General features: G+C 40.1%; 1 protein-coding gene across 2 annotated transcripts; it reads right to left on the bottom strand.

Moving 5' to 3' along the window:
* Positions 1-48: 48 nt before the first annotated feature.
* Positions 49-26,020, bottom strand: bbox1 (butyrobetaine (gamma), 2-oxoglutarate dioxygenase (gamma-butyrobetaine hydroxylase) 1). 2 transcript variants are annotated; one of them, XM_061064988.1, is made up of 9 exons: positions 25,864-26,020; positions 24,258-24,317; positions 21,733-22,196; positions 19,510-19,624; positions 5,265-5,463; positions 4,269-4,374; positions 3,879-4,075; positions 3,147-3,313; positions 49-2,284 (listed from the first exon to the last, which is right to left on the bottom strand). In XM_061064988.1, exons 3-9 carry the CDS (start codon positions 22,147-22,149, stop codon positions 2,124-2,126), a joined length of 1,362 nt encoding a protein of 453 aa, XP_060920971.1. In that variant the 5' UTR covers positions 22,150-22,196; positions 24,258-24,317; positions 25,864-26,020; the 3' UTR covers positions 49-2,123. The 2 variants fall into 2 exon arrangements, with proteins under 2 accessions (XP_060920971.1, XP_060921057.1); XM_061065074.1 differs by lacking the exon at positions 24,258-24,317 and having other exon boundaries at positions 25,864-26,015.
* Positions 26,021-27,288: the final 1,268 nt, after the last annotated feature.

Here is a 27,288-nt window from a genome sequence, read left to right as displayed (position 1 = left end):
TGATTTATTTTTTGTACCTGAGCACCTGAAAGATGAGCTTTTTTGTCACAGAGTATGGTGTCAGTCTGATCTGTGACAAAAGTCTGAAGCCCTCAGAAGTCACAGCAGCAGTTTTCCGCCCTGAGTCTGATCTTCTGACGTGTTGAACGCTTAAAGCTGTGGTCATCTGATCCTCCAGTCTTAATGTTGTTTCTGTTCTGTGATAGTAAAGAACAGTTGAATCTGGTCTTAACGCTGGCTCATTTGACTTTCACATGAGTGTGTGTTTGTGTGTGTGTGTGTGTGTTTCTCCAGATCAGCAATATATCGGTACAGTTATTTCACTGGAAGATGTTCTTTAGACTCTGACAAGCTTATTTTTGAGTGATTTAACTGTGCAAAGAAAGGCGATGATTGGGATATTCGGAGGATCCTGTTTCATCAATAAATGAAAATGACAGAAACTGGATCTGAAGCGTCTCTGAAGTTGGTTTGTGAATGGGACATGGCTCGTTCTGCTTACGATTGTTTGTTTTTGTTTTTGTTTACTGGACTATTACAGCTCATCCCTGTCATTGTTTAAGCCAGCTGCTGTAATGAGAGGGAATAAATGAAATGAGATGTCAGGTGTAATAATTCCAGTATTTAAAAAAGTATTTATAGAACATGTACAGCTTTGGCAATATAATAAAGTTGTTGCAAATGAAGTGCGGTATGTTTTCATTTTTAAGACATAAAAGTGAGCTTCACCAATCAAACACGTAGACGACAAAGTTGGAGCTACAGAGATTTATTTGAGCCAGCTGTGTGTACATTCAGTGAAACACACTTTACAAAAAGCTTTCTTTATAGTTTGAGTTCATAGTGACCAGCAGTGCAACCCTTAAAAGAATTAAGACTGAGCAAAGGAAAACTCCCCAAACAAAGGTCTGCCGCACCATAGTATACCATTCACTGGTGAGCTCATCAGTGAACACCTGATCACACTTTACCTGATAAATCCATAATGTCTTTTATATTTCATCTTACAGGAGCAGTGTCAAGTATTTCCATCTACACGAGCATCTCGCTATAAGAAACTTACTGTTGCCTCTAGAAATGTTAGAGCACCTAAATACTGCACAGTCGTCGTTATAGTTCCATTAAAATGAATCAAGGCTGTAACGGATACATTTGTCTCTGGGCACTTGGGTGACCGTTAAAATGTAAAACCTCGTCTGAAAATGGTTTCCCCCAAAGAATGAGAAGAACTCGTCACTGTCCAATCTAGAGAATAACAGCATCACAAACTTAGCAACATGAAACGTAAGCACATTGTGCTTTATAATAACATCATGAAAAAGTTCACGAGTACCTTATGGATTCGTTTTACACTCGTTGATCACCAAATCCTGGTAACCAGTCGGGTAGTTTAGAGATACGTATAGGATAGAATTTCCCTCAAACAAAAAAATAAATAAATAACAGCTCTGAAACTTCTGCCAGAATCACAAAAAGGTAAATCATGCTGCTGAATACAAAAAGAATTGTTTCTGTTTCTGATGAAAAATCCTTTTCCATATTAACAACTATAGCTTTCACAGGAACTATTTTGTTTTGGTTAAACAACAAAGTAGTTTCATGTTGAGTTTTTTTTTTTCATTCTTTTTGCATCACAAATCAAATGTATCCATCCTCGTCTAACAAAAGCAGAAGTATCATTATTAAACAAAATAACAGTCTGTAATCCATCGTAAAAAAACAATGTGATTTCAGAAACAGCCGAAACATGGTGAGCTTAACCAGAGAACAGGGAATTATGAATTTGATTAAAATAAACTTATGAGATTCATAATATCATAATTTTAAAAAAGTATAAAACCTCTGAAGTATCAGCTTATAAAAATGAAATCTAAGTGTCATATTTTGCATTGACGCGTTGCCCTGTAATAAGCCTGAAAAGTTAAAGACACCCTGCAGATTTAACACCAGCCTAAAGAAAGCATCCTCAACTGTTGATTTGATGCCTGACTGACTCACAGAAAGAGATCAAGCTCTTCACCTGTTGTCAGATAGTTCAACATCTTTGCACTTCGCCCTCTGTCTCCTCAGCGTTCAGCTAAACTCTTGAAACCTAAAACATTGTTTCCATTCTCTGCAAAGTTTCAGACGTTGCCATTGACCGAGCTGTGGAGTATCCGGAGGCGGGACATGACTTCGTCCCAGTCCAGGTAGGCTCCCTCCAGGTGTCTCAACCTGTCCGGCCTGCTGACGTAGCTCCTCCGCCCGTGCAGCAGACGCCAGTTATCAAAGGTCACCAAGTCTCCTGAAAGGCAAAAACACAGACTGATCAGAAACGGGTCTGAGGAACAATTTTCAGACGGCCACATTTATCTAAATGTCTCAGACCCTGACCTGCTATACTTAATGTTCGTGTCAAGCTTTTGGTTCCACATTATAATGTAGTGATCAGATGTTGTACTTCTTGGTGTTGGACATGAAACTCCTGCAGGCAGATTGCGTGTTAACCAGACAGACTAAAGTTCATCTTTTATGTAAAAGCAGATTACATATAGCTGAATAAATGTGTTAAAAAGAGAAACTCTTCCAGCTTGCCTCATTCCCACCACATTAGGATGCTGACAATGGGACAGCCCTGCAGTGTGGTTACAGTGTTAAACTTTAGCCACAGGCCTTTTTCACCCCGACCCGTTTGTTGTAACACTTCTACTGGTGCACATCACATACACACACACAGGATTGTTTGAATCACACCAGAATCCTTTGAGCAACCTCAAGGACGCTTCAACGGGATGGATGATTTCCAACATGGGGGTTTGAACCCAGCATGATGTTGTGGACACACCGTCTTCCCTACTAATGGAAGGCTCCTGCTCCTCTCTGATGTCCTCATTGTCTCATTGAATATCACGACTCTTTCACTGTCACTGCAACAGACTCTCCTCCGAGCAGTGATTATTTAGAGAGGGGGTATCTCGGACTTTGGTTAACTGACTTGGTCAGCAGTGACAGAGATGGCACTGGCATTCCTGATGTCATCATGACCTTCATGACGGCAGACTTGTTGTTCTACATGACTGTGACAGTTCGTGTTCTGGTTATTATTAGCCTGGCCTTCACAGACACATCACTTTACACGGGTTGAGTTTTAAGAGTTGCTCGCTGACCTGGCTGCATGCTGTATGTGACCACGTTCTCTGGTCGGTTCATGATGTTCACATAGGTCTTCAGAGCTCTGTAGAAAGGCTGAACCTGATGTAAGGACAGGTCCAGCACTGAGTTTCTGGTGGCGTTGTTGTAGTTAATCCGAACGACTCGGCCCTCAGGGTCAAGGCTGCCAACATGGAAAACAGAAATTATTTAATTAAAACAGAAAATGTGCAACACTTTTTTTATGATTTGAAAATGTAAGTCAACAGTGAGCAAGCATACAAAACACACATCTGAAGCTGCAACTAATATTTTGCATTGAAGCGTTGCAGGGATGAATCAGTTAATCAATGAATAAATTAATGGAGGAAACCGTTTCAACTTAAGTTCGAGGTAAACCAGGTGGTAAAAAAAGATCATGGACACATGAACATCTAAGCTAACTGTTTGTTGAAGCTCTCAGTTAAACACAGTGAACAGAGAGGCGGCTTCAACACTCCTCTCTGAAAGTTCCCCACAATTTGGTAGGATGTACTCAGTGTATTTGGTCATAATAAATGTGAACAGCAGATGGCAGTGTCTCATTTTATATCTCAGATTCACTCATTCTCTCATACTGGGGGATTTTATCTCAGCATCTTTTTCTGCAATGAAAGTCATTTTCTTGTCTGTGACTTTGCTTCATGCAGAGACAGTGAATGTGTGAAAAATAAAAACAACAGGTGATCTGTCCGCCTGTCTCCACTCACTCGATGATGCATTTCTTGGACTGCAGCATGAAGTCACAGTAGTCCGTCCCCGTGTCGGTGAAGTCCACGGGGAGTGAGGTGAGCGTCCTGAAGGCCTCTGGGTCTTCTCTCTGCAGCTGCTTGGCCATGTGGAAGCCGTCCACAACCTCGCTCTCGCCCCCCTCCACCGCCTGAGTGATGCAGTGAAGAAACTGCACCTATAGCAGTCGAACACGCACAAAAAAAAACACACAAACACATGCCGAACAAATGCTTGTTTTAAAAACTTTAAGGACATAACAACCCAAATTCCAGCCCTGGAACAGCCTTATAAAAGCAGCACATAAACTAATAAGTGATAGTATCTCTGTTTAATGCTCTTAATAGACCATACTAAATAGATTTACTCACTCCAGGTGCAAAGTGCAGTGCCGGGTAGTCTGTGTGGAGACTGAGCCTTCCAGAAGTGTAGGCTACATTGTTTGCCATGTATTTGTCCTGGACCTGCCATGTGTGCCTGAGGACAAAGATAACATTCATTAATAAACTCCTCGTTAATTATTTAACGTTGGCTTCAGAAGATAAGCAGCGACAATTAGGCTGTGAGGAGAGAAAGAGAAAGAGATGAGATGAACTTTGCAGGGTTCCCTGAGGGGGGGGGAAGTGGGCAGCTTCACAGGAACATGCAGACTGCTGCCTCTGAAGTCGACACTTCATTGAGATGCAGCAGGAGTATAGCACTAATGAGGTAAAGTTATCTTCCATGTTCTGTTTGCATGCCTCGTTTGGATGCCCGACTCGTAAAAGCGGTCTAGTTTCTCTGATGGCAGGCCTTCAGCTTAGAGTCTGCAGTCTTTTTTGCTTCCAACAGTATGAGCTCATCCGCTGGCAGAGGGAAAGCTTGAGGCTCCAAACCTCGGTTCTGACTGAGTGCACCAGGTAATTCCTCTGGCTTAAAAAAGATGGAATGCTTTAAAGTTGTTTTCCTCGTCTCTGTCCTCAAGTAATCAGCTCTGCACTAAGTCAAAGGGATGACTCTGGTGCGATGAAAGGCCCAAAGACACCTCTGAGCTCTCCGTGGAACAGGGAAGAATCAAAGCCGTACATAATTGACCAGGGGAGGAATAATCCTCAACATTCATTTGGTTAAGTGAGTATCTGAGAACGTATTTCCTCACAATGTCTAGCTCCTTTTTTTTTCTCTCCTGACTGCCTGGAAATGGAGAATAAACAACGAGCTTTGTCTTAATTTAATTCTTACTAATAACACTCTTCAGGCTCTTCTCCAGCTAAAATATGATCAGTGGAAAATTCAGCAGTTCAGGATGTTTTGAGGAATCTGATTTGTAAACAGAGTCTTGGCTGAGGATGATTGGAGAAAAATAGATGAACATCACTGCGTCTTACCCGTAGAATGTCAGCCTGAGGTAGCCAATCCTCTCAGCCAGTCTAGCAACTTGGCCCTGCTCAGCTGGAGCCCCCTTCAGGTACACGATGCCAACGCGACGCAGCGCCAAGAGCCAGGCCAGCGCCGCCTGATCGTCATGCAGGACTTCCTGGTAGTCTGCTGTGGGGATGCGCAGTTTGGAGTCCCAGTAATAACGCTCTGAAATGAGAGAGAACATGAAAGTAATGTTATTTCATCTAAGCAGAGATTTACATACATATAGAGAAGCTCTTTTTTTTGGGGGGGGGGGGGGGGGGGGATTGTGTTTGTCTGACTGGAAATAAGCTGCATCTGGAATGCACCAACATGGAGCTTTTCCATCCATCAGTGAATCTTTGGCCTGTCCTGTTGCTGCTCCGTAAACAAACAAACAAACAAACAAACAAAAACAAGAGCACCACTGGTCTGTTTCAGAGCAACTCAATCAGATGTTACATTCATCGTTTTCTTCCCCTTACATGGCCTTGAAATGGGACTGCAAGGGCAGAAGTTTAGTCCCATCTGCTGCTCATGCGTCACCCAAACACACCGTGACTGTCATCTGTGTGGATTTACTGATGTGTGCTAAAATGTCTTTTAATCACTCATATATGTAGAATGTGTCGGCAGAAGCCACTTTACTTGGTGTGTGAAGCATTCTGGTTTCGTTTCTAGTCCAGTGATATCATCCACTTGCATTTCAGCTTCAGTCTGGGTAGAGAGCTAAAAAAGAGGGACGGGCTGCAATCCGCTGTGATGCAACCCAGGAACCTATCGGGGGTCATATGACGACCAAGGAGCTTTAATTAAACCCTATAAACAAACATCTGCATTCACGTACAGCTAACGATCCACTCTTAGACTTTGTGACTCAATCCAAACTCCATTCACGCTTCTCAAGTCGGACTGTAAAATGAAGTCTTTGCTGGACTACACCAAAAGCAACCCAAAAAGTTGTCTATTCCGCTGAGGTTATACTGTCATCAGACAATACCTGATGGGTTTAGAGATAAACAATGACATATTTAGTTATGGTTGTGTCTGAAATCCTTCACTATTATCTATATCTATGTAGAGGACTATATAGTGATCTCCTCAGCAGATGGAAGAACAACAGAGACTAAGCTGCACATTCTCTGCTCCTTTACTGGGTCCTTGCTTTGTTTTTAGTCTTCAGCGTCACGTGATGGTGCTAGTGACCATGAGCTGTATGCTTCCACTATTTAAGATTTTCCATACGTTTTAAAACCGCTCTACAAAATGAAGAAAATCAATCTCCTGAGGAATACATCGTAAGTATTAAGTTATCTTTGACTAGGTTTGTATATTTAAGGAAGGTGGCCACAAATTCCCAATAATCTATCATTTATGTATCCATGTATCCTTATATGAGTTTATCCCTGAGTTTGTCTATCTGTCTAAAACACTTCTTAACATCTGAGAGGATATTGGCAGGTTTTTGTTGCATGTTTGAACATGAATGACAGTCCAGACACCCTTGAGGATTCACTAGTGTAAACTCAAAATAAAAAAGATTAAAGTTTTCACTGAAGGCAGCTGTGTTGACATTATCCTATTATTTGGTTCAACTGATAAAATGAACCAGAACCAGGACGACGTGCAGCAGGGGCGAGCTGTAGAGCGGACGGACAGCCCTTTCTACTTTCCATCAACACACATCTTAAGCCCAAGTGTTTTCCACAGACGACATGAAGGAAGTCACTTAATGTATGGAAACAGGAAATACTTTCAATTAATAAAACCCATCACAAAAAAATGGAGTTGAAACTTTTCAGGCTGAAAAATGAAATAATACGTTTTGTATGTATATTTTCTTCTTGAAAGATAACATTAATTCTTTACTTTGTTGGTCCCCTTCGTATTTCTTTTGAAAACTTTGCAGCCTGCCGTGCGTTCGATGGTCTGCAAACTTCAGGATGAATAGCTGGCTGAGAAAAATCAGACCCTCTCTCTAAGACAGACAGAAGTGGAAAAAATCCTCCCACTGCTCTCCGCCCAGCTGGCCCGACTCCTTTTTCCATGCAGCCCCTCTCCAGTGACTTCCTCTGAAGCAGCTGCTAAGTAGATTTGCCGAAGGAGGAGGAGGAGGAGGAGGAGGGTTTAGCAAAGAAGATTGTGTACCTGTCTGTTAGTGGCTCCTCCTTGTGTCTCTTTCCATTCCCACACATCAAAACAACTTCCCAAATATCTGCATCACAAACAGATTACGAGTCTGCAGAGACTGTACAAGCAGCAGAGAAAGCTTTCTGAACTTCATTTGTGATTGTTAAAAATGTCCAAAAGATGAAAAGACTCTAAAGGCCGTAAAGATTTACAGACTTTAACTGGTGCTGAGGAATTTCAGTTCCTGGTTTTGTTAGCAGCAGTGAGGCACACAGCACTCAGGGATGCAACATCAGTCAGGAACACAGTGATCATCGTGACTCCTGGACCTCCCTCCAGGCTGTTGTCACAAACTATCAGCTTCTGGCCGAACAGTTCAAAGGGTCAGGAACCCCCGCTTGTTAAAACTTGTCAAGAGGGCAGAGAGAAACAAAGGTGGAGAATGAGAAACTGGGGTAAAGGTCAAGCCTGAATGTTACAGTTACTCTCGTGAAACTGGACCTACATGTCTTGTAAAGGTTTGGCGATGTTCTGGCCCCGTGGTTTAGGGTGTCACCCGTGACAAAGAGGCTACAGCGTCAGGCACAGCATGCATATACATCAGCTGTGAAGTCCTGGCTGCAGTTCAGCCCAGATCTTATTTTGAACTCTTATCACGCTCTCACTGCAGTCGAGCCAGGTCCAACAAAAAGAGTTTGCATGAATACCTGCGTTTGAATCAGCTCCTCATTTTTGCTTGTTTCTCCACAGGAAGCTAATCACAACTCTGAGATGTAAGTGATAATGAAGAAGGTCCTTTGTTAGCGTTAACTGGCTGCAGATTTAAAAATAAATTGGGGCCCTCTCATTCTAAGTGTTGAAATCCTGTAGATTCAGTGCAGCTAGAACAAAGCTTAAAAACTGGAAAAATACTGTTATTTTGTGCAGGGTGTTACTGAATTTCCCCCCTGGTAATCAAAATAGGATTTAACTATCGTATATTGCATTAAAAAAGTGCAAAATGCTACTTTTCAGATTAAGAAACAGTCAAATCTGTCAGTTAGGAAACAGTTCTATGCTGAAATGGAGAGCCCGCTCTATTCCACTTATATGCAATGGCAGCAGTTCCTGCTTCTTCAGATTAAGAAACATAATCCATTTACTGAAATCAATGAATAACTCTCCATGATACTTGAGTTCTGTGTTCATCTGTGATCTTAATATCTGATTGTGTTTGAATGTGTCTGTTATGTAACTTGTTTTCCTTTGTTTGTCTAAAATGATGCCGTCTTTATCTTGAATGTGACTTCACTTCATGTCAGTGAGTAATGAGGAGTACTTACTGATTGATGTTATACATGTATGTCAAGGCCTTTCTTATCGTGAAAACTTCTGATGCATTTGATTGTTGGTATTTCTTCATCTGTAACTGATGTTACCTTTAAAAACAACGTCACTGTGTCAATGTGTAAACGGAGAGATCTGTTCTTAACCTTCCAACAACAGTGTTCAGAAAGACTGTACACTACCTGCTCAAAGACCGACAGCAGAAAGAGAAAGTAAACAACTAGCTGAAAGAGACATTGCTGCAGCTCTAGAGTCCCAGAAGTTGGTAGAGACCAAAACAGAGCTCAAACAGAGTCAGTATTGGACTTAAATTCATGGCAGAGGATGAATGATGATGTTGCTCTATAACTGGTTAATGAGTAAAGAAACAACCCTTTGCTTAGATCGTGAATTTATGGTGATGAAATGTCAGTGTTGTGTTTACTTCTTGTTCTCACTGCCCCCAAGTGGCCGATTAAAAAGCACATCCAGGTTTCAGACTTAACTTCATTTTCTAATGTCTGTGAAGACCCCTGCAGTTTTTCACAGCGAGGAATGTGCTGCGGTGAGCTTGGAGAGACGCCTCTGACATTCTGACAAGATAGTCTATGTGTATAATCCCGTCTCCTGTTTCTCCCGGCTCGTGGTCTGCTACAGTGTCTTTTCCAGATGAGGAAACCTGAAGCTGGGGCTCCTGTGGCTGTCAGGCAGATCATGGCAGTTTGGCTCTCCCCTCACTGTGCTCTGTTTAAGCTCAGAGGACTGAAGAGCAGCTGGGAGCACCTTCAAAGCTGTCTGAATCGCTGCAGTTATCTTCAGAGCTTTTTGTTTTGACTTGGTTGAGTTTTATCGCAGAGCTCGGATCAGCTCACTTCAATGGGCAGCCTGAGGAATGCACAGCAGAGCGCTCACAGCCAGATGGGCATCAAAAAGAAAACCCTTCTCATTTCTGTTTTGGAAAGATTGGCCTTTATATCAAAGAGTCAAGCTGTTAGGTTCATTAAAGGACATTTTAAAGAAGTACTTCAGTAAATCTGAATAAGATTGCTTTATTACGTAGATCTTGATCTATTCCACTTTCTGATTGTAGTGATGAGTAAATAAAGCCAGTAGTGGTATAACCATGCAAGTTAATACTTCATGATGTACTTATAGCAGCATAATGGAACTATTTTACCTTCAAAATAAAAGCTTTAAATTCATTTCCAGTGTTCACCGACTTGAAAGGAGCATAAGTGCGGGGTATCAAGAAAAAAATAATGAGAGAAGGAGGATTTTATCAACTATTTTGCTTTTAGAAATACATTAAGAAAGAATTTAGAAAATGTCAAATGATGAACTGATCAAAGAAAAAATACAGAGATTCTCACTTTGATCTCAACTATTTGAAGATTTTTTTTCTTTAGAATGGAAGAAGAAAAGGAAAGTTCTTAAACCCTTTTTCCCTATTAAGACTGGCCTGAAACCTCGTACAAAGGCCTGAAATATGGAGACTGGAGTCCTCCCATCTGCCCTGAACACCTGTTTCTGTTTGTGCTCCATGAAACTTTGTCTGGGAACGAACTCTGAGTGGTCCATCTTTTCTTTTTTGAACAGAAATTATGAAAACGCCTTCTGATACAGGTCTTAGCTCATAATTTAATTTAGTATTAACATCATTCAGACTCATAGAAGACCAGAGTGGATTGAAAAAAAAACAACTGAGAAATTGACAATTAGAAAAAAGTAAATCTTGGACGGGCTTTTCAGTTTTAGTTGAAGAGAGGGTGAACTGCAGTCTGTAACTGTATGTGGAATCATAAAATAAAATACTCTGTCTTAATATCTCTTCTTCACAAAAAAATCAAGCTATTTGTAAACTTAAAGTTTCTTTTTCATGCTTTAGTTCAAGTCCATTAAAACACAGACCCAAATACAAGTACTGTATGTTTTACTGCTCTATACATTTATTTAACATTTAGCATTAACATTTATATTTATTTAACATTTATTTCTACAGCCAGAAAGAGAACTGCTATTGCAATACAATTAAACTCAAATGAAATGCTATCTGACTGGTGAATAAATCTAGTAATATTGACATATATCAGAGATAAAATTAGCCGATACTGATATTCACCTGATATGCCAATATCGGCCGATATTATCGGCTGGCAGATTAATTGGTCGGGCTCCAGTTAAAACAGAATTTTGAGCTGACGGCGCTCTCATTGATCGCATCCAGCTATAAATCATTAATGGTTTTTTTTCATCTGTGTTTATCAATGTCATGAGTGAAGACAGACAGACTCTTATTTTAAACAGGTTTCCTCCCCCATATTCAGCTTTTAAACAGCTGCAAGAACAAAATCTGCTCAATGATAAATGATTTTAGTTCTTGAGAAGACACAACAGCCATTACATTACAACACAGCCAAGAAGGACATTAACAGACCTGCGAGTCCAGACATTAGAAAAACAAGGAGGAAACTGTGAAACTCCCATTCATATTCCAGTCAACAATTAGTATGTATGTGTGTGTTTTCATAATGTGTGTATACGTGTGAGGGAGCTGCGAAAAACTAACTCCACCCGCCACTAATTGGACAAACACACCTTTATCTATGTAACTGACCTGGAAGACAGAGCGGCCAGCCTCAGTCTCTGTCCCAGTTTAGAGGAGACAGAGTGAGCAGTGTTTCTTACTGGAGAGCTGCAGGCCCTTCACACACAGACAGACAGACACACACACACACACACACACACACACACACACACACACACACACACAGACACACACACACACAGACACACACACACACACACACACACACATACACACTAAACCAACTCTTCTCCTTCTCCATCAGCAAGTTTAGGTTCCCAAAAAAACTCTACCGAGCCATGCAGTAGTTTGTCAAATGATGTTCTCTTTGCCAACTAAGACTCAATGCTTTCAGTATTATTTAAAGTGCCAAGCAGGAGGTCTTAACTTGCCAGGGAAATGAAAAATCCAATAATTTTAATCACCCAGCTTTCCGTACAGTCTGATGTAGACTGTCGAAGTGTGAAGATTTCAAGAGATGACAGAAAAAAAGGATATTAATCCAAATATAGCTGATCTGTGAAGACATACACTGTGAAAAAATAAATTGTATAGGTGAAAAATAGTGACATTTATTGAAAGACGCCCCGGTTCTCCCGAAAGAGACATCGGATATGTGGACGTTTTGCCTGATCACCGTTATGTTTGACAAATTGGAGCGGCTAAAACCCTCAGCAGTCCATTAAATCACAGCGCATGATGATTCAAACTAATTTTGACAAATGAAAACACTGAAGTCATAGTTCACAGTTTAGATTCTTCAAATTCCTTTCAGGCTGATAACACAGCATGCACACGTGTTTGCGCGCACGTGTGCTTCTGCTGAAGCTGTAAATGATGTTTGAAGAAAGTGGGGGTCAGGTTTGGAAAGATACAAGTTTTTCCATGGATGGACCTCCACCGCTATGTTTCCAGGAGCCTTTCTGTCAGCTGAAGAGTGATGACATAGAAGGCTAAATTCAGACCAGATGGCAAAGGGGGAAACACCAGACAGACGGGAAATTAACAAATCAGCTGCTACTTGGTTGAGTTATATAACAAGTCAGAGGACTTAATGGAGAAAAGTCAGAACTCAAGAGTGTGTTTGGGAGAGCCTCAGGCTGCTTTGTCAGGAAGTTTACAATAACTGTCCAATAGTAATGAAATAGTAATTGATGTATACTGTAAGGTTTCAATATGAGACATGACAAGAGTTAAAAAAATAAAGATTGGCCCAAACCCCGAAGGAAACTTCTGCCAAAAGAACCAAAAACAAAATGAGGTCAAATGGCTACAGCCCCTGTATCCATTCAGGATAGAGGACTGGCAAAGAATAAGTATATGCAAGTAAGAAACTCGATTTTAGAAGAATACTTTTAAGTAAAAACTTGTGTAAAATAAAAAATAAAATAAAAGTGCAATTTCAAAAGTAAGAATAATATAGAAATGCAAAATAATTACATTCAAGATTTTTACATTTTAATCTCCCCTCGGTTGGATGTAGATTTATAAATACAAGAATCAACTCTTAAAGATATGTAACCACCATAAGACAAAATACAAAGGGTTATGTTTCCATAATGTCAGAAAAAGCGTGTCTGCATAGGCAGATGTGTCTACATGTGCAAACTGCTGCTGGTTGTACATTTTGTCCTGCATGTGGAAATCCACAAAGACTGAAACAAAGACCCTTGGATCATGGGAGGTTCCGGTCACTGACTGTCACGGCTACATGGACGTGGAAATTTTAATTTGAGCTTAACGGTTCAAGCATGAGAGAAAAAGCTGCTACAAAAAATTTGCGGTGCAGATGCCCTAGCGGTTAGGTTGTGCCCCATGTACAGAGGATATAGTCCTCCAAGCAGGGGTCCGGTTAAAGTCCAGCCTGTGTCTTCTGTCCTGCATGTCATTACCATTCTCTCTCCGTTGTTTCCTGCTCTATCCACTGTCCCATCCAATAAAGGCACAAAGCCCAAAATACATCTCAGTGGTCGAGTGGTTAGTTTGCACGCCCCATGTATGGAGGTTGTAGTCCTCGTAGCGGGTGGCTCAGGTTGGAATCCCACCTGTGGCTCCTTTCTGGCATGTCATTCCCCTGTCCCTCTCGCCCTCTCTATCCACTGTCCTGTTTCTCCAGTAAAGGCACAAAAACCTTGTAATTCTTCAAAAACGTACAAAAACATGTAACTGAGACCTTTGAATTAAATGTGACATTTGCCTCTTTTTGACACTTTTGAAAGATGAGAAAAAAGCATTATACTGAGAGTTAAACCTGCTCATGATCATTTGTCTCTACCTTTTTTCTAAATGTGTTAACAAGTACCCTAAACAGTGTCACAGTGTACTATAGAGTTCACACTCCTGGTGAATATTTTCCACAGTATAAGTATGTAAAGCATGTATGGCCTTTGTCAGACTTCTGACAGCTCCACAGAGACTTACACAAAGCTAAGATTAATTAGGTCCAGACCACTGAGATAAAAACACGGTTAATTGCCAGAGATATTTTGACAGAAGGTCCCTACAGTTAAAGGTTACAATTGTTTTTTCTTTTTTTTTACAGTTTTGGCTGTGACTAGAAACTAGGGACATTTTTTTGGCAGGCCAGAGAAGGAATTACCAACGACAGCTGTTACAGTGAGAGAAATCTCATTGCACCTTTAGTGTCATCATAGTTTCTCTCGAGAAAGTTTCTGACAATAAATTTTAATAAATTTGTTCAGCATACTGGCTTTGACATTTCTTCAGATTTTCAGTACTTGCATTACATTTTACAACAGATTGTGCTTATTTAATCAAACAGTCTCATGGTTAAAGCTTTTATTTTAGAAGTATCATTAAATCATATATTCATATTTAAATCATGAGTTAAACCATCTTTAACTTTAACTTTAAGTGTAACCTAAGGTGAACTGAATCATGTAATAGTTCATGTGTTTTCTTTGTGAGGAGGGAAATGGAAGTTTTGGATTATACTACACTGTTGTACCTGCTATTCTAAATGTACAATCCATTGGGCTGAGCTTTCTTGAATTAGGCCTTTATTAGTTTTTAATTGTGTTATTTACTTTTTCTGATGGATTGGTGAACAGTATCTGTATACAGTGAGGGTTGTTTATCCTTTTGGGCTCTACACATTTGACTTTTGGATGCTTTTGTTGGGGTCATGGCTTTCTTTCCCTAAAGGTAGCACTTAGATAGTGATCATGCTCTTTCCATTGAATATTAGTTATGACTCCAGATGTGTTTCTGTTTTTTGTATCCATAATTCTTGGTGACAGTGCAGGAGATTAAGAGTTTTTGCAGATTTTTTATGAATAATTGTATGTTTTTGTGTTGGACTGTAAAGAAAATGTCCACTCAGTAACATTAAAGTAAAGTTTTAAGTAGAGCATCAGTGAAGTCTGAGGCCCAATTAAAGGTAACACATCACTATTTAAACCAGTGAAAAGACAGAATAAAAGGGATTTCATTACAACAAATACACACGTTCATCAGACATACGGAGCTCACAGCTTGACATTGAAATTTTCTGTAGACTTAACTCTGTGTTTGTTCTGATTATAAAATACAAAGTAAGGAGTCAAATAGAGGAGCCAGAGGGACAAAAACAATCTGCAAATGCTTACAGAGGCTAAAACCTTTAAGCACTTTAGATTCTTAACTCCACATGGTTAAACTACCATTCAAGCATGAGATGTGTAAAATCACATCAGCCTGAGACCTGCAGGGCAGAGAGAAGTGCATCCAAAGAGGCCAGGCGGTGGTACTTACTCCTATTAGGACAACTTGACGCAGTTATTCTGGGTCATCACAGCAAATGGCTACTTGTCACCAAAATGACATGCCATTACACCCTGTTGAGGGCGTGCAATTCACAGTGTACTGAATTAGAGAATGGATGGAGATTTCATATAGACAACAGGCTCCTTTTATGAACTAAATGAAGGTGTGAAAAAAAGCTACAAACTATTTAGTCTGGCACATTTTTACCTTTTATAAAATTCAATTTGACCTGTTTTTAAATCCAGCTTTTAACTACCAGTGACATGAAATTAGTCATGATACCACCCAGACTGAATCAACTTGACAAGCGCAAAATGGGAGGCCTGAGACGATGACAAGGTTAAAATATTAAAAGCATCCGGCAGGCGTTTGAGTAAATCACAGACAGATTTATCGGTGAGAGGAAGAGTCATTGCAGAGGAAGAGTCATTGCAGATAAGTCTGTGAGTGACAAAAGCTTTTGCCGTTCTTGAGAGCAGCTCACACAGCACGCATCATGACTCTCCTCTAAAGCGACGTTCCACTAATAAGTGAAGGTTCAGAGCACACATGTCAACAACTACACAACACGTGTGAATACCAAAGGTCCTGAAAAAATGGTTAAACGATGTCACCTCATTATCCGTGCACCAGAATTACTAGTCGAGTCAGTAAAACAATGCAGGTCAAAGGATATGCTCCAACTGTAACACAGCCATCCACCACTAGCCAGGGCAGTAACCACAGACTGGCTGAAGCTCCGGGTAATGGGCCTGCTCTCCCTGTTCTACTACTCAGATGTAAACAAGCGTAATTAATGGATAGCATGTTGCAGGAGCAGCACATTTGGCAGTATTTTTACCTAGAAAACAGATAAGAATGTTTGTTCGGCTGTGTCAGGTTAAATTGGTTTATATTTACCACATAGCAATGCCTAACAACATTCAGCACAAGCAGGTGGATGTTAACCTGCAAGGAGGACCAAAGGTGGGTGGTGCTAGCACTGCTGATGACATCGGCAAACCAAAATGTTTTAATACGCCTGCTCACTGCCATTCTGACAGTCACAAAACAGTGAGGGGTTCGTAATGGAGAAAATACATCAAATACAAGTAGAATCCAATAAAAAACCTAACAGCCTAACAAATGTCTAATAAGGCAATTAAAGGCTTATAATTCAAATGCTGACCTTAAAAGACAGGTAATACCTTCGGATTTAGTAAAGAAAGTCTGTAGGTAACCTCTCAGTCTTCAACACTCTGGCAGTTTGGGTTTAAATTCCTGGTTACACATGCCTACAGGCTCTGGGATTTGTTAATTCCCAAGGAAGGAAATACTGACAACAGTGAGCTTGTGTTTGGTAAGAACATGCAGATCTTTTCCTGACCCTCACTCTCAAATCAGTTTTCCATCTGGCTTCAGGGGGTCTGAAAGAGGCTCACGTTTATACAGACGTCAGCATTTCAGAAGGTCCACTGCCCTGCACCATTTCGCGAGAAGACATACGGTACCTCTGTTCAGTTTGTGCAGAGACAATAAACTAGAGGTCAAATCACATGTGGATCCAATACACTACATTAGATATTTGAAAATAAACGCCTCCACACCTGAACAGTTAAGGTAGTTTGATTTTTTAAAGTAAAATTGACTCTTTAAGAATGTTGGAAAGAAGAAATGTCTTTGTAAAAGTATTCTCAAATGTGTGACAGAGCAGATTTTCATCACAGCCTGGTTGGTCCCTGTATAATACAGACATGAAAAGTTTTTTATAGTGTAATAAGTGTCCTTGTATAGTACCTCTCCAATGTCTCACTTCACGAATAGCGGCTCCTGAACCACATCCTGTGGTTTGTGTTGTACAAACTCCATAGTTACGGTAAAAGCAGAAGAAAAAAACATTACTTCAGACATAAAAGCAGGAGGTAGAGAACTGGCTGAATAATATCCCCAGAGCTCCAATTTTCATATTGACCTCACAGTGTCCTGTGTGCGCTTGACTTTCACTGTTGAGAACTCTTTAACAGGCACACTTGGGCCTGTAAAATCAAGCTGCACTGCATGAAAAAGGAAACAGAAATTCAAACTGTGGACTCGGCTTCAGTGAGTTAACGTCATGGAGCAGTAAAGGAGGGAACAGGAGAAAAATCCTCTGAGGTGAAGGCTGTTCATCATCATTCATTTTCGAAAAGAAGGATGTTGAACAGCCTTTTCAGAATATTCCAGTGCAAGGGATTTCAGACTGCATGGCACTCAGGAGGAAATAATTAAACCCAGTGAGTGTGTGTGCATGTCATCTTGCATTGTGTTTTGGTGGATGACCTTAGCAGTGTCTTCCAGGAGAGCTCCTGACTCTGTCCTAAGAAGAACTATCTAAACTATCATATGGATATCAGTCTGTCTGTCATTTGCTATGAGGGAGATCTGTTTACACTTCAGTATGAGCAGAGGACTTCTGCTACACACACACACACACACACACACACACGCATGCACACACACACTCACACACACACACAGATAACCTTAATCAGTCTGGAACAGAGCAGGAGCCGCTCAGCCCTGTGGGTCCTTCAGGACCACGTGTGTGTACACAAACCAACTAGTCCATCCCCCGCTCCACTGAAACGTCCCTACCTTGTTCCACAGCTAAACTTTCTCCTCTGCTGTCTGGCAGGCTGTAAAGGGAATTGGGCCATTGTAAATGTACTGTAAAATAACTTCTCTTTCCAGTCTTTAGAAAAAGAAAACCTTCCTTCCTCAACAACCACATTATGTTTCGGAGAAAGAAAATGTGTGGAAAGAAGGGTTTAAATCAAGGGCATCCTTTTTTTCCACAGGAAAGATTGAGGGAGAAAGTCCGCTCACGTTCATCATGACAGACACACACACTCAGGTACATACGTCTGCTTCAATTGCATAATGGACAGGGACAAGCACAACAAATCCAGTCTTACTGCCTATTTTAATACAAATACTATGACGGAAAGTTTCGGAAACGTACCTAATCAAAATAATCTGAACAAGACAGATTAAAAAAACACAGAAGACATCTAAATAAAATAGTCTTATAACATCCCCACATACAAATCAAATAATGTGATTTCTGTTGCTTAAAATGACTGTGTACGATGATTTTACACTCATTTCCGGGTGAAACTAAACTCAGCTGAGCAACCCTGAAGCTCTTTGATAATCAAAATCAAGAGAAAGGACAAAGAAGTCTGGTGATATAATGGAGAATTCAACTTAGTTTATCAGCATCAATGCAAAAGCAGAAACGGTTCTACTTTCATTTTCATACTGACTGTAAAACAGACACTCAGGAAAGTACAGAATCACCCACTTCACTGCTTTTCTTCTCACAAAAGTATTCTCTCCTTTCAGAATCCTGTCGCTAGCTGTTTAAATACTTTCTGTTGTACATTTCTGTGTTGAAAAGTAAAGTGTAGTGTAAAATGAAATGAGGTTTTTTTTGGATTAAACGCACTTTTAAGTGAGTGGGGACATAGTCAGAATTTGTATGTTGACGCCAGAGTGGTGTCTCCAATCTATAATTACTCATTGATAACAGCTCGTGGCTACCGAATGGGAAGTGTCATTTTTGTTTGTTATTTATGTAGAAGCAGGAACTGGCTGCTCAGCAAGCAGACAAATTGCTTTTCTCAGATACAGCTTTGAAAATGCTGTAATTCATGGCCGTGTTTGTCCATCCTGTCAATTCAAAGACAGCTGGGTTATGATTCATGGCCTCCTTTAAAGACCCCCTCTCTCTGACCCTTACTCCAGTACTGCAATACTTAGTGAGGTGAGGCTGTTGTTAAGGTTGCCCTTGTTGATATAACTGATGGGGCTAGAAAAGAAATGCTTTTCAGTTGCATGCAACACAGTATATGACAGCAAGAGCCGGCCCGGGGCAAAGGCAGTAAAGGCAAATGTTAGGGGCGCCGGCTGTTCATAGGGGGCGCCAATGAGAGAGGAAGAAGAGTTGAAGCTAATAAGAAGAAAAAGAAGGAAAATGTGTTCATCCATAACTTAATATTATTTTATCAAATATAATTTTCACAAAAGAAGTCAAGAAAGCATTATACATTACTTATTTAAAAAGGACATATCTTTAATTAATGTTTAACAAACATTTATTTGTTCTTTTTTTAAATAAAGAAAATCAGTAAAACATAAAGCTGTTTTCTTTAAGTGAATGAATTTTGAGATTGGTGGTGGAATTGGCTGCAACACAAGGGGCACCAGCTGAAATCTTGCCTCGGGCACCAAATATCACCTTAATGAAGGATTATAGGTTTTCAGTTGAATAAGACTGTATTAGTTTTAGCCCGGTGTACTTCATTAACTTACATTTGGTTGAAAAACACCTGTAGAGCATGTGTAGGACCTGAGGAGGTGATCCCCCAAACGAATCATTACAAATAAAGACTTCTAGTTTTGACTTTAAATATTGAATCTTGACTCACCATTGAGGAAAAGTTCTTCTTGCATTGCTTGTCTGGCAGCAGGAGAGAAACAGCGTTTTTTCAGCCACTCGGCATCAAACACACTGGTGTGCTGGTCGGGCCAAACAATAGACACCTGTGGAGATACAAACAGCTGATTTTTTAAGATTTATTTTTGGGCTTTTGTGCCTTTAATGGAGAGATAGGACAGTGGATAGAGCTGGAAATCAGGGAGAGAGAGAGAGGGGAATGACATGCGGGAAAGGAGCCACAGGCCGGATCCGAACCTGGGCCACCCGCTTGGAAGACTATAGCCTCCATACATGGGGCGCGCACTAACCACTGAGCCACCAGCGCCCCGACCCAACATTTCTTATGCTGGGTTTGAGCATCTATTACTTTCTTTAGCCAGGGGCATAAATAAAATAATTGTTGTGCTATATGAAGCAGATGTTTACCCCAATAGGCCACCCGGCAAATCTTGGTACTGGAAACAAATAACAATACAGGAAATGTACTGCATATGATTATTTTATCAACAAAAGACAATGAGAAGCAGTAGCTTGGCAGCCTGGTCACTTCACAGAGATCTGTTTACAGCTGCGTCAAATTTCAGAGGAAGAATCATCTGAAGGACACAGCTCATGAAGGTGGCTTCTTTAAAGGACTTCAAATGTCAGACTGAACGTGTGCTTCTGCCAGAATTAGATCGTCTAATGTCCCTGTAGCTCATAGTTTATCACCAGGCTGATGGCCTCGAACACTCAGCAGGATACAAAATGTATCCATAAACAAGTCTGACTTTACCCAAGATTAATTTTGGTTAGGTTGTTTGTTGCACTTTAACAAATGACAAATGATGGATGAAGAAAAGCCATGAAGTCAAACAAGTAAGATGTCAACTTCAGCTTTACAAATACTCCATGTCAGCCAATATCATTGTGTTGATAAGAGTCTATCACAGATATATCAGCATTGGCACATTTATTATTTCAGAACTGCAATTATACAGAACATGTAGTGCAGAACACAATTCTTGGGCTGAGAGAGAAATCCTGTCATCACATCCTGACTTCATTGTTACCAATAAGCTCAGCATGTCTGCAACAAATGCTGGTCCGGACTACAATCCAGCTAACTGAATACACATGTGTTGTCATATCAGTGTATACTAAACAAAGAAAAGTCTTTTTTAATCTCAGCTCAAAAATACAGTAATTCAGCAGACATATCGGCACACAACAGTTATTTTCCACCTCTTAAATCTGCTTCTGCCTCAAAAAACCCAGAATTTTAAATAGGACTAATCAATGGGGCGCTTGTGTGCCTGGCACCAGAAAAACACAACTGTCGGGACCTTCAGTAAGGGAGTTTGTATACCTTTGGCTCGTTTGCTTTGTTCCTATTCAGATCCAGAAAGTGATACACAGCCAACTTTTCCCACTGCATAGGTAAACAAATGTCATATGTACTAGTCGCACTTTGCAAGGTGGAACACCTGCAAGACACTTGTTACCTATTAACCGTCCAACAAAATGAATCGTGGGCTGACTTGCAGAAGCAGTGTGGTCAAATATTCCTTTGATATTTAGGCAGATGAGCATATTTTTCAAATGTTGGACACCACTCACAAAATTACAGAAGTTAACAAACTTATGACTCAGCGCAAAATATGAGTAGGGCTTTCAATGCTCTGAAGGTGTTACGGTGTAATGTGTGACCAGGATAACTGGTGACTTTGAGCTGAATGCCTTTGAGTTTGTTGACAAAAAAGTCTTCAAATACATATCTGATGAGTTTTTTTTAAATATATTTTGATAAATAATCAAAAGTAAACAACTCTTGCTGTTTTCACGCAGCTGAAAGTCGCCAGTTAACATTGGTCACTCTTTAAACTGTAACACCTGTTACCAGTATGTTACGTTATGAGACCAGCTTCTCCTAAGTGGAGGTTCTAGTGATGAGAAGGACAAAAAAGAGACCACCTCTTCCAGGCAATCTTGGCTCGTTTGCATCAGAGAATGGTTTTCTTGTTCACATATGTCAAAACGAACCGGGCCAAGGAGGAAACGCGGTACAACTTCTCCAAATGATCCAGGTGTAAAAACACCCTAAGTTTATTTTGAAAGAGATTGTATTTGGAGTCAAAATTAATTAAACATTGAAACAGGAGCAAATTATTTAAACATTAATCCTTTTGTCTCTTAAAACCAACCTTACTGAGTGTGTAATATTATCACCTACCTTGTTGTCATTTGTGACCTCCACAACATCAACTCCTGTGTGGATATCAAGATCAGCCATTAACAGTTTCCGTGCCTGAGCAGACTCCAGGGTACACATTGGACACTGGCAGTTGTCCCTCAGCCAAGTGAATGGGTACAGACTTTGGCCTCCATCCTCCCACTCCACCTCCATCAGTCTCTCCTCATCCAAAGCCCGGACATGCCTCACTGAGTGACGAGTAAGAGGGAGGGAGGCGGAGGCAGAGGCAGAACCCAGGGTCTGATGCCCACGAAGTTGCACTGAAGTCAGACAAGAGGATAGTGGACCGGCAGTTTTTCCTGTCCTACAACAAGCCCTCAGAGCCTGGCAGGCCATGACCGATGTGCTCCTTTGCAGGGCAGGCCGGGCAAAACGTGAAAATGTATTCATCCACATTTCTGTAAGCTCTTCTTCAGGTGACTATGTCTCCAGATCTACCAACTCTGCAATTAATACAAAAGAAAGCAACAGAATTAAGAAAACTGGAAGAAGAACCATGCTTGAGTACTAATGGATAAATGAAAAATGTGTTTCAGCAATAGCTGTACAGATAGACATCTAAAGTCCATTTGACACCTACTATAAAAGTACACCTCTTTGCCAGTATACAACCTAACTAACACTAACCCTAAACATGTAAAAAAAAAAAAGAAAAGAGTTATTTGCAGTATTAAAGTGTTCTCTAAGCCAACCAGAGGTATAGTATAAGTCTAGTCTGCTGACTCTGCTTATGACATAAGAAGCCTGTAAAATTAGAAAAAAAGACAACTAGGAAGGCCACCTGTCTTGTTATGTTTACCTGAATTTCAAAAACCTAAAGATATTCAATTTCATTTCATTTTAGATTGAAGAAAAGCAGTTAAATGTCACATTTGAGAACCTAAAATTGTCAATTGTTAAGATTTTTTGCTAAATTAGTCGATTGTTTGACTGACAGAAATGAAGAACTCCTATATTCCGGCAGTATTCCGGGCGGCAGCAGCTTTTGGGACGGCAGTAGCTCAGTCTGTAGGGACTTGGGTTGGGAACTGGAGGGTCACCGGTTCAAGTCCCGGTGCAGACCAAATATGGAAGTTGAGCACTGCCGAGGTGCCCTTGAGCAAGGCACCAAACCCCCTACCCACCACCAGCTCAGGAGCGCCTGTCGGGGGCGACTCCGTCACTCTGACATCCCTCCATTAGTGCATGTCCATAGGATCCTGTTTGTGCATGTGTGTGTTGCATGACTTACAGAGTGTAAAAACAGAATTTCCCCTTGCGGGATCAATAAAGTAAATCTTAATCTTAATATTCCATTACGTGAACTTGTTATCTCGTTGATTTGATTGTCAGTCTTACTTTTTTTGATGCGCGGAGATAAGGGTTAACATTCAAAACATGAGCTTTCTTCCTCTTTATCTCAGGGACAGTCAGGGTGGATGCTTGTTTACTTTCTTTACTTTCTTTACTTTATACTTTATTTCAGACCCATAGGTCCATATCGTTATAACAAAGCACAGAAATATAAATACAGGACATTAACAAAGGGGTATCATCACTACATGTGATTACAATACAAAGAGACATTTACACCAGTGTTTCCAGAAACATGAGGAATACCTTGTGTCTGGGCTGGGTCAGTGACATTATAATGACATTTTGTGAGTTATTTAATCGACACATAAATTTGAACATAACATTTCTCAGCAGAGCATGAAATGTGGTCACATGATTAAAAACAAACATCTGACTTGCACTTGTCCATCTTGGTAGCTTCAGAAATATTCTGAAAGCGTCATTGTATGCCACCTGCAGCTTTTGCATTTTAGCTTTTGTTTAGTGGTTAGCTAATATCTTTGCAAACGTTGAAAAGTAAGCATCAGTCATCATTAACTTGTTTTTTTACCTTCAAAACTAAAACTACACACACACACTTCCGTATAAACACACGTTTGTGAGCAAACTGTAAAATAAAGTGTGTGAACCAGAGCTGTATGTAACTTCGTGTAGTTCACTTCAGGTGTTCACATATTTAGCCGCTAGCCTTTGAAGAAGAAGCTAACCGTCTGTTTGTTCGTTAGCTAGCTTGTTAACGTACCACCGGTGTATCGTCCGAACTGGTGACCATGTTAACTGGTGTCTATGACCCAAGCGCTTCAGTGGTTGTCGTGGTTACAACAGATGTTGAATCGCCTTCTTTTTTTAATTAAAAAAACGTAACTGGAGAGTGTAGTTTCACATCATATTCAAAACAAACTAAACAAAAAGTATTTCGTTGGGACACTTTCCTTCTTTAAAGCCCGTCTTAAACAGGACTACCACGGACGCATTAGGCTGAAAGAAAGCAAATTTAAATGGTCACTGGTTACACCAAAACACCGGCTGCTTCACTAGTACATCCTAGTTTCGGTTTAAAAGCTAACAGAAATGCTAACTATTTTGGCCCCATTTTAACAACCGGTTTCAGTAACTGTTTGCCTTAGTTTATGAATATATAAACAGTATACATTTACTTATTTTCTTACCTGGTATATTTTGCCGACGGGTCCTCTTCCCCACGAGCGCTGCCACCGTCAACACAAACGCTGTCAGAGAGAAAGTAGGTGAAAGGTTGACCGGGAAGCTGTGCAGATGACATAATCACTCCAAGTGTGTAAACACTGCCCTACTTTTCTCTCCCGACTGATAACAGCAGCATACGTGGATGGTTTTTAATAAACAAAAGAAATGAAATATCGTAGTCCTTACCTGGGAAGAGATTATTTATCGTGTGTGTATTACTGTGGCAAAGGGGAAAGAGGCTTTTTTAACCATAAAGATAGTAGATTAGATAGATTTGGGGTGTGGAAGTGTTATGGTTTCATATGGGATCTGGGGGCTCTCTTAAAGAATGTAATTTAACAACAATAAGATCTTACAGTAACCCTAACCCTTAAAAACAGTGGTGGTTTGAGCATTATACTAACACCCACATAGCAGAAAACATTTTTCCCAGTCAAGTGCTGGCTCATGCTTGAACAGATGCTCACATTGACAATGCAAACATGACCCATGTTCCCCAATTAAAGTGTTTACCATGTTCACTACACTTTTACCTTTCAAAAAAATCACCTTCTCCTAATTCACACAATCGTTAGGATTTATCCTTTGGAGACCTTGAAAATTAGAAGCAAGTTGAGTGTTCACACCACAGTGGATATAGGTAAAAGGTGGAATGGGGGAGGATTTCCACCTTAATGACTTGCTAGTTTTTCCATTTATTGAATATCTCAAGAGAGTTGTATGATTTGGCCAACAGAGTTTGTTGTGTGAGTGAGAAACACCATTAACACCATGACACCATAAAACTTACGTTACATTTGGGCATAACTAAATTCAACATCAAGTCTGAAGCTCATTTTCCTAAATAAGTGAAGGCACATATGCTGCAAATGTTCATGCCACTTCATGGGTACCCTTATTAGAGCCATACATCCAGTATTAGATGTATGGATAACCGGAATCATTAGGATGCATCCTCTGGGGAGCATGAATGTCTACACACATTTTATATCAATCCAATCAATAATTGTTGATTCATTTTAGTCAGGAGGGAAATTGTGGAACATTTTGACAGTTTTGCTATAACAAATCTTAAGTGTGACTTGTGTTGTAGATATTATCAGCTCTTTATTTCTGTACTATATGCAGTTTTGTCAAAAGCTGCATGCATAGGTTCATACAGAAATAAGGCTCCTGAACTCCATTTAGGCACAATCAATTTGTAAATTCATTAGAAAATCAAACTTCAGCAGATTATCTTGTATTATCATAATAATTACAACATTGTTTGTTAATAATCCATCTCAAAATCCAGACATTAGATAGTTTCAGCTCATTAAAGTTTTTAAGCTTCTTCTCTACACTTAATCGACTATCTTTAGCTTTGGGACTGAAAATGTATTTTAGAACAAAATTTAAGAACACAACTCAGAGATTGTGTTCAGTGTTTTCACTATTTTCTCAGTGTTTTTGATTTCACAAGGAAAGGGTAGACATTTTACATACCAAAAGGTTGCTCATTAAATCAGGAATCCTGGCTATATTCATCAGAAATCAAAGTTATGTAAGTGAAAAGAGCACAAGTCATACCTTCAGTTCAATGCTCCCTCAGAGAAGATAAACCAGAATCCAGTGTTCAGTACAGTCTTAATCCAAATGTTCCTGCCAACACCTGAGCTCAGATTTATAAGGTTAATTTTGTAAATATTAACCCAGGATCACACTGACTTTATAACCCCACCAACATGAGTTGCAAAGGGTAAAGAGATGATGCTGATGATTTTACAACTCAGTCACCTTTGCCACACTTATAAGTGCACAAGTGTCAGCAAACAACAAAAACACTGACATGAAATGGAATTGATCCAAAGATCCAGTAAAACTTTCAGGACAGCAATACTCCTGCACAAAGCTTTTTCAAAATAAAATGATGATATATTTTCTGTTTATTTACTTTATTTTGTCCACGCTTACCATTCAATACTATGCGTGCATTTTTATATATTACTGCTTAATTTAGAAAAAATAAATAAATTAGTGCATATTGTTTATTGTAATATATTATTTGTACCTTAGCCTATTTTTTGTGGCACAATAACATGAACAAGAGTGTACCAAACTTTGTGCCAGTACACTTATTATTCACATGAATTATTTGTCAGACCTGGTTGATTTGACAGAAAAACAGAATATGAACAGAACATGTTCATCTTGAATTTTTAAATAAACCAAAGGTTGACCTAAGTCCAAGGTTGTTGGCATCGTGGAACACTATATAGAACTGATACCACAGACAACAATGCCATAAAAATACAACATACATTTCTTCTCTGTGTGATTGTTAAAACAGAAGTCTCACTTAAGATCTAAATTAAAAATCTTCATCTTTGTTTCCTCAGGATGATGCCAATCGTATGTCCCTCCAAATTAGAGAACCAGGGCCTTTTCCCTCTCAGGGAAACAAACTTTTTAGGCGAAAGGTCTTTTTGCTGTGTTGTCTTTTATGTTGCCGCATCGTGACTGTAATCAGTGGGCTCAAAGTATGTATCGGCTGTGACTGTGTAGCCACAAGCACGTCTCACTGTACTTTGCAGTGTTACATAACTCAACATCAGTTGGCACTTTTCAATTCAGAATGGAGCTATGGATACTTTTGCCTTTTTTTCCGCCATCGCCTAAAAGCCTCTGAATTTTTTGAAGACTTTAAAAGGCTAACCAAATAAAATGTTGTTTCCGCAGTTTGGAGCAGAACACAGGAAAAAACAAGCAGTTTGTGATGCCCACCAAACCACAAACCCATCAACACAACTTCCTTATACCTCTCTGGTCCCAGTAACTACCAACAAGCAGCTTCTTCCTTAATTCAAAGCACCCACAGGGGGGGACTGTGTGTATAATTCACAGCAGACCTCAAAACCTTGTAAAGCAAACACAGAGGGGAACTTTGTAATTTGAAAGCACGTGGCAGTACAGTATGCAGGCCTGGTTGTGGTGCTACTGCTGCGGAAAAACCAA

The sequence above is a fragment of the Labrus mixtus genome, chromosome 1, assembly GCF_963584025.1.
Source record: "Labrus mixtus chromosome 1, fLabMix1.1, whole genome shotgun sequence".
Taxonomy (NCBI): domain Eukaryota; kingdom Metazoa; phylum Chordata; class Actinopteri; order Labriformes; family Labridae; genus Labrus; species Labrus mixtus.
The sequence above is the reverse complement of the archived record's forward strand: the minus strand, read 5'-3'. Positions and strand labels throughout refer to the sequence as shown.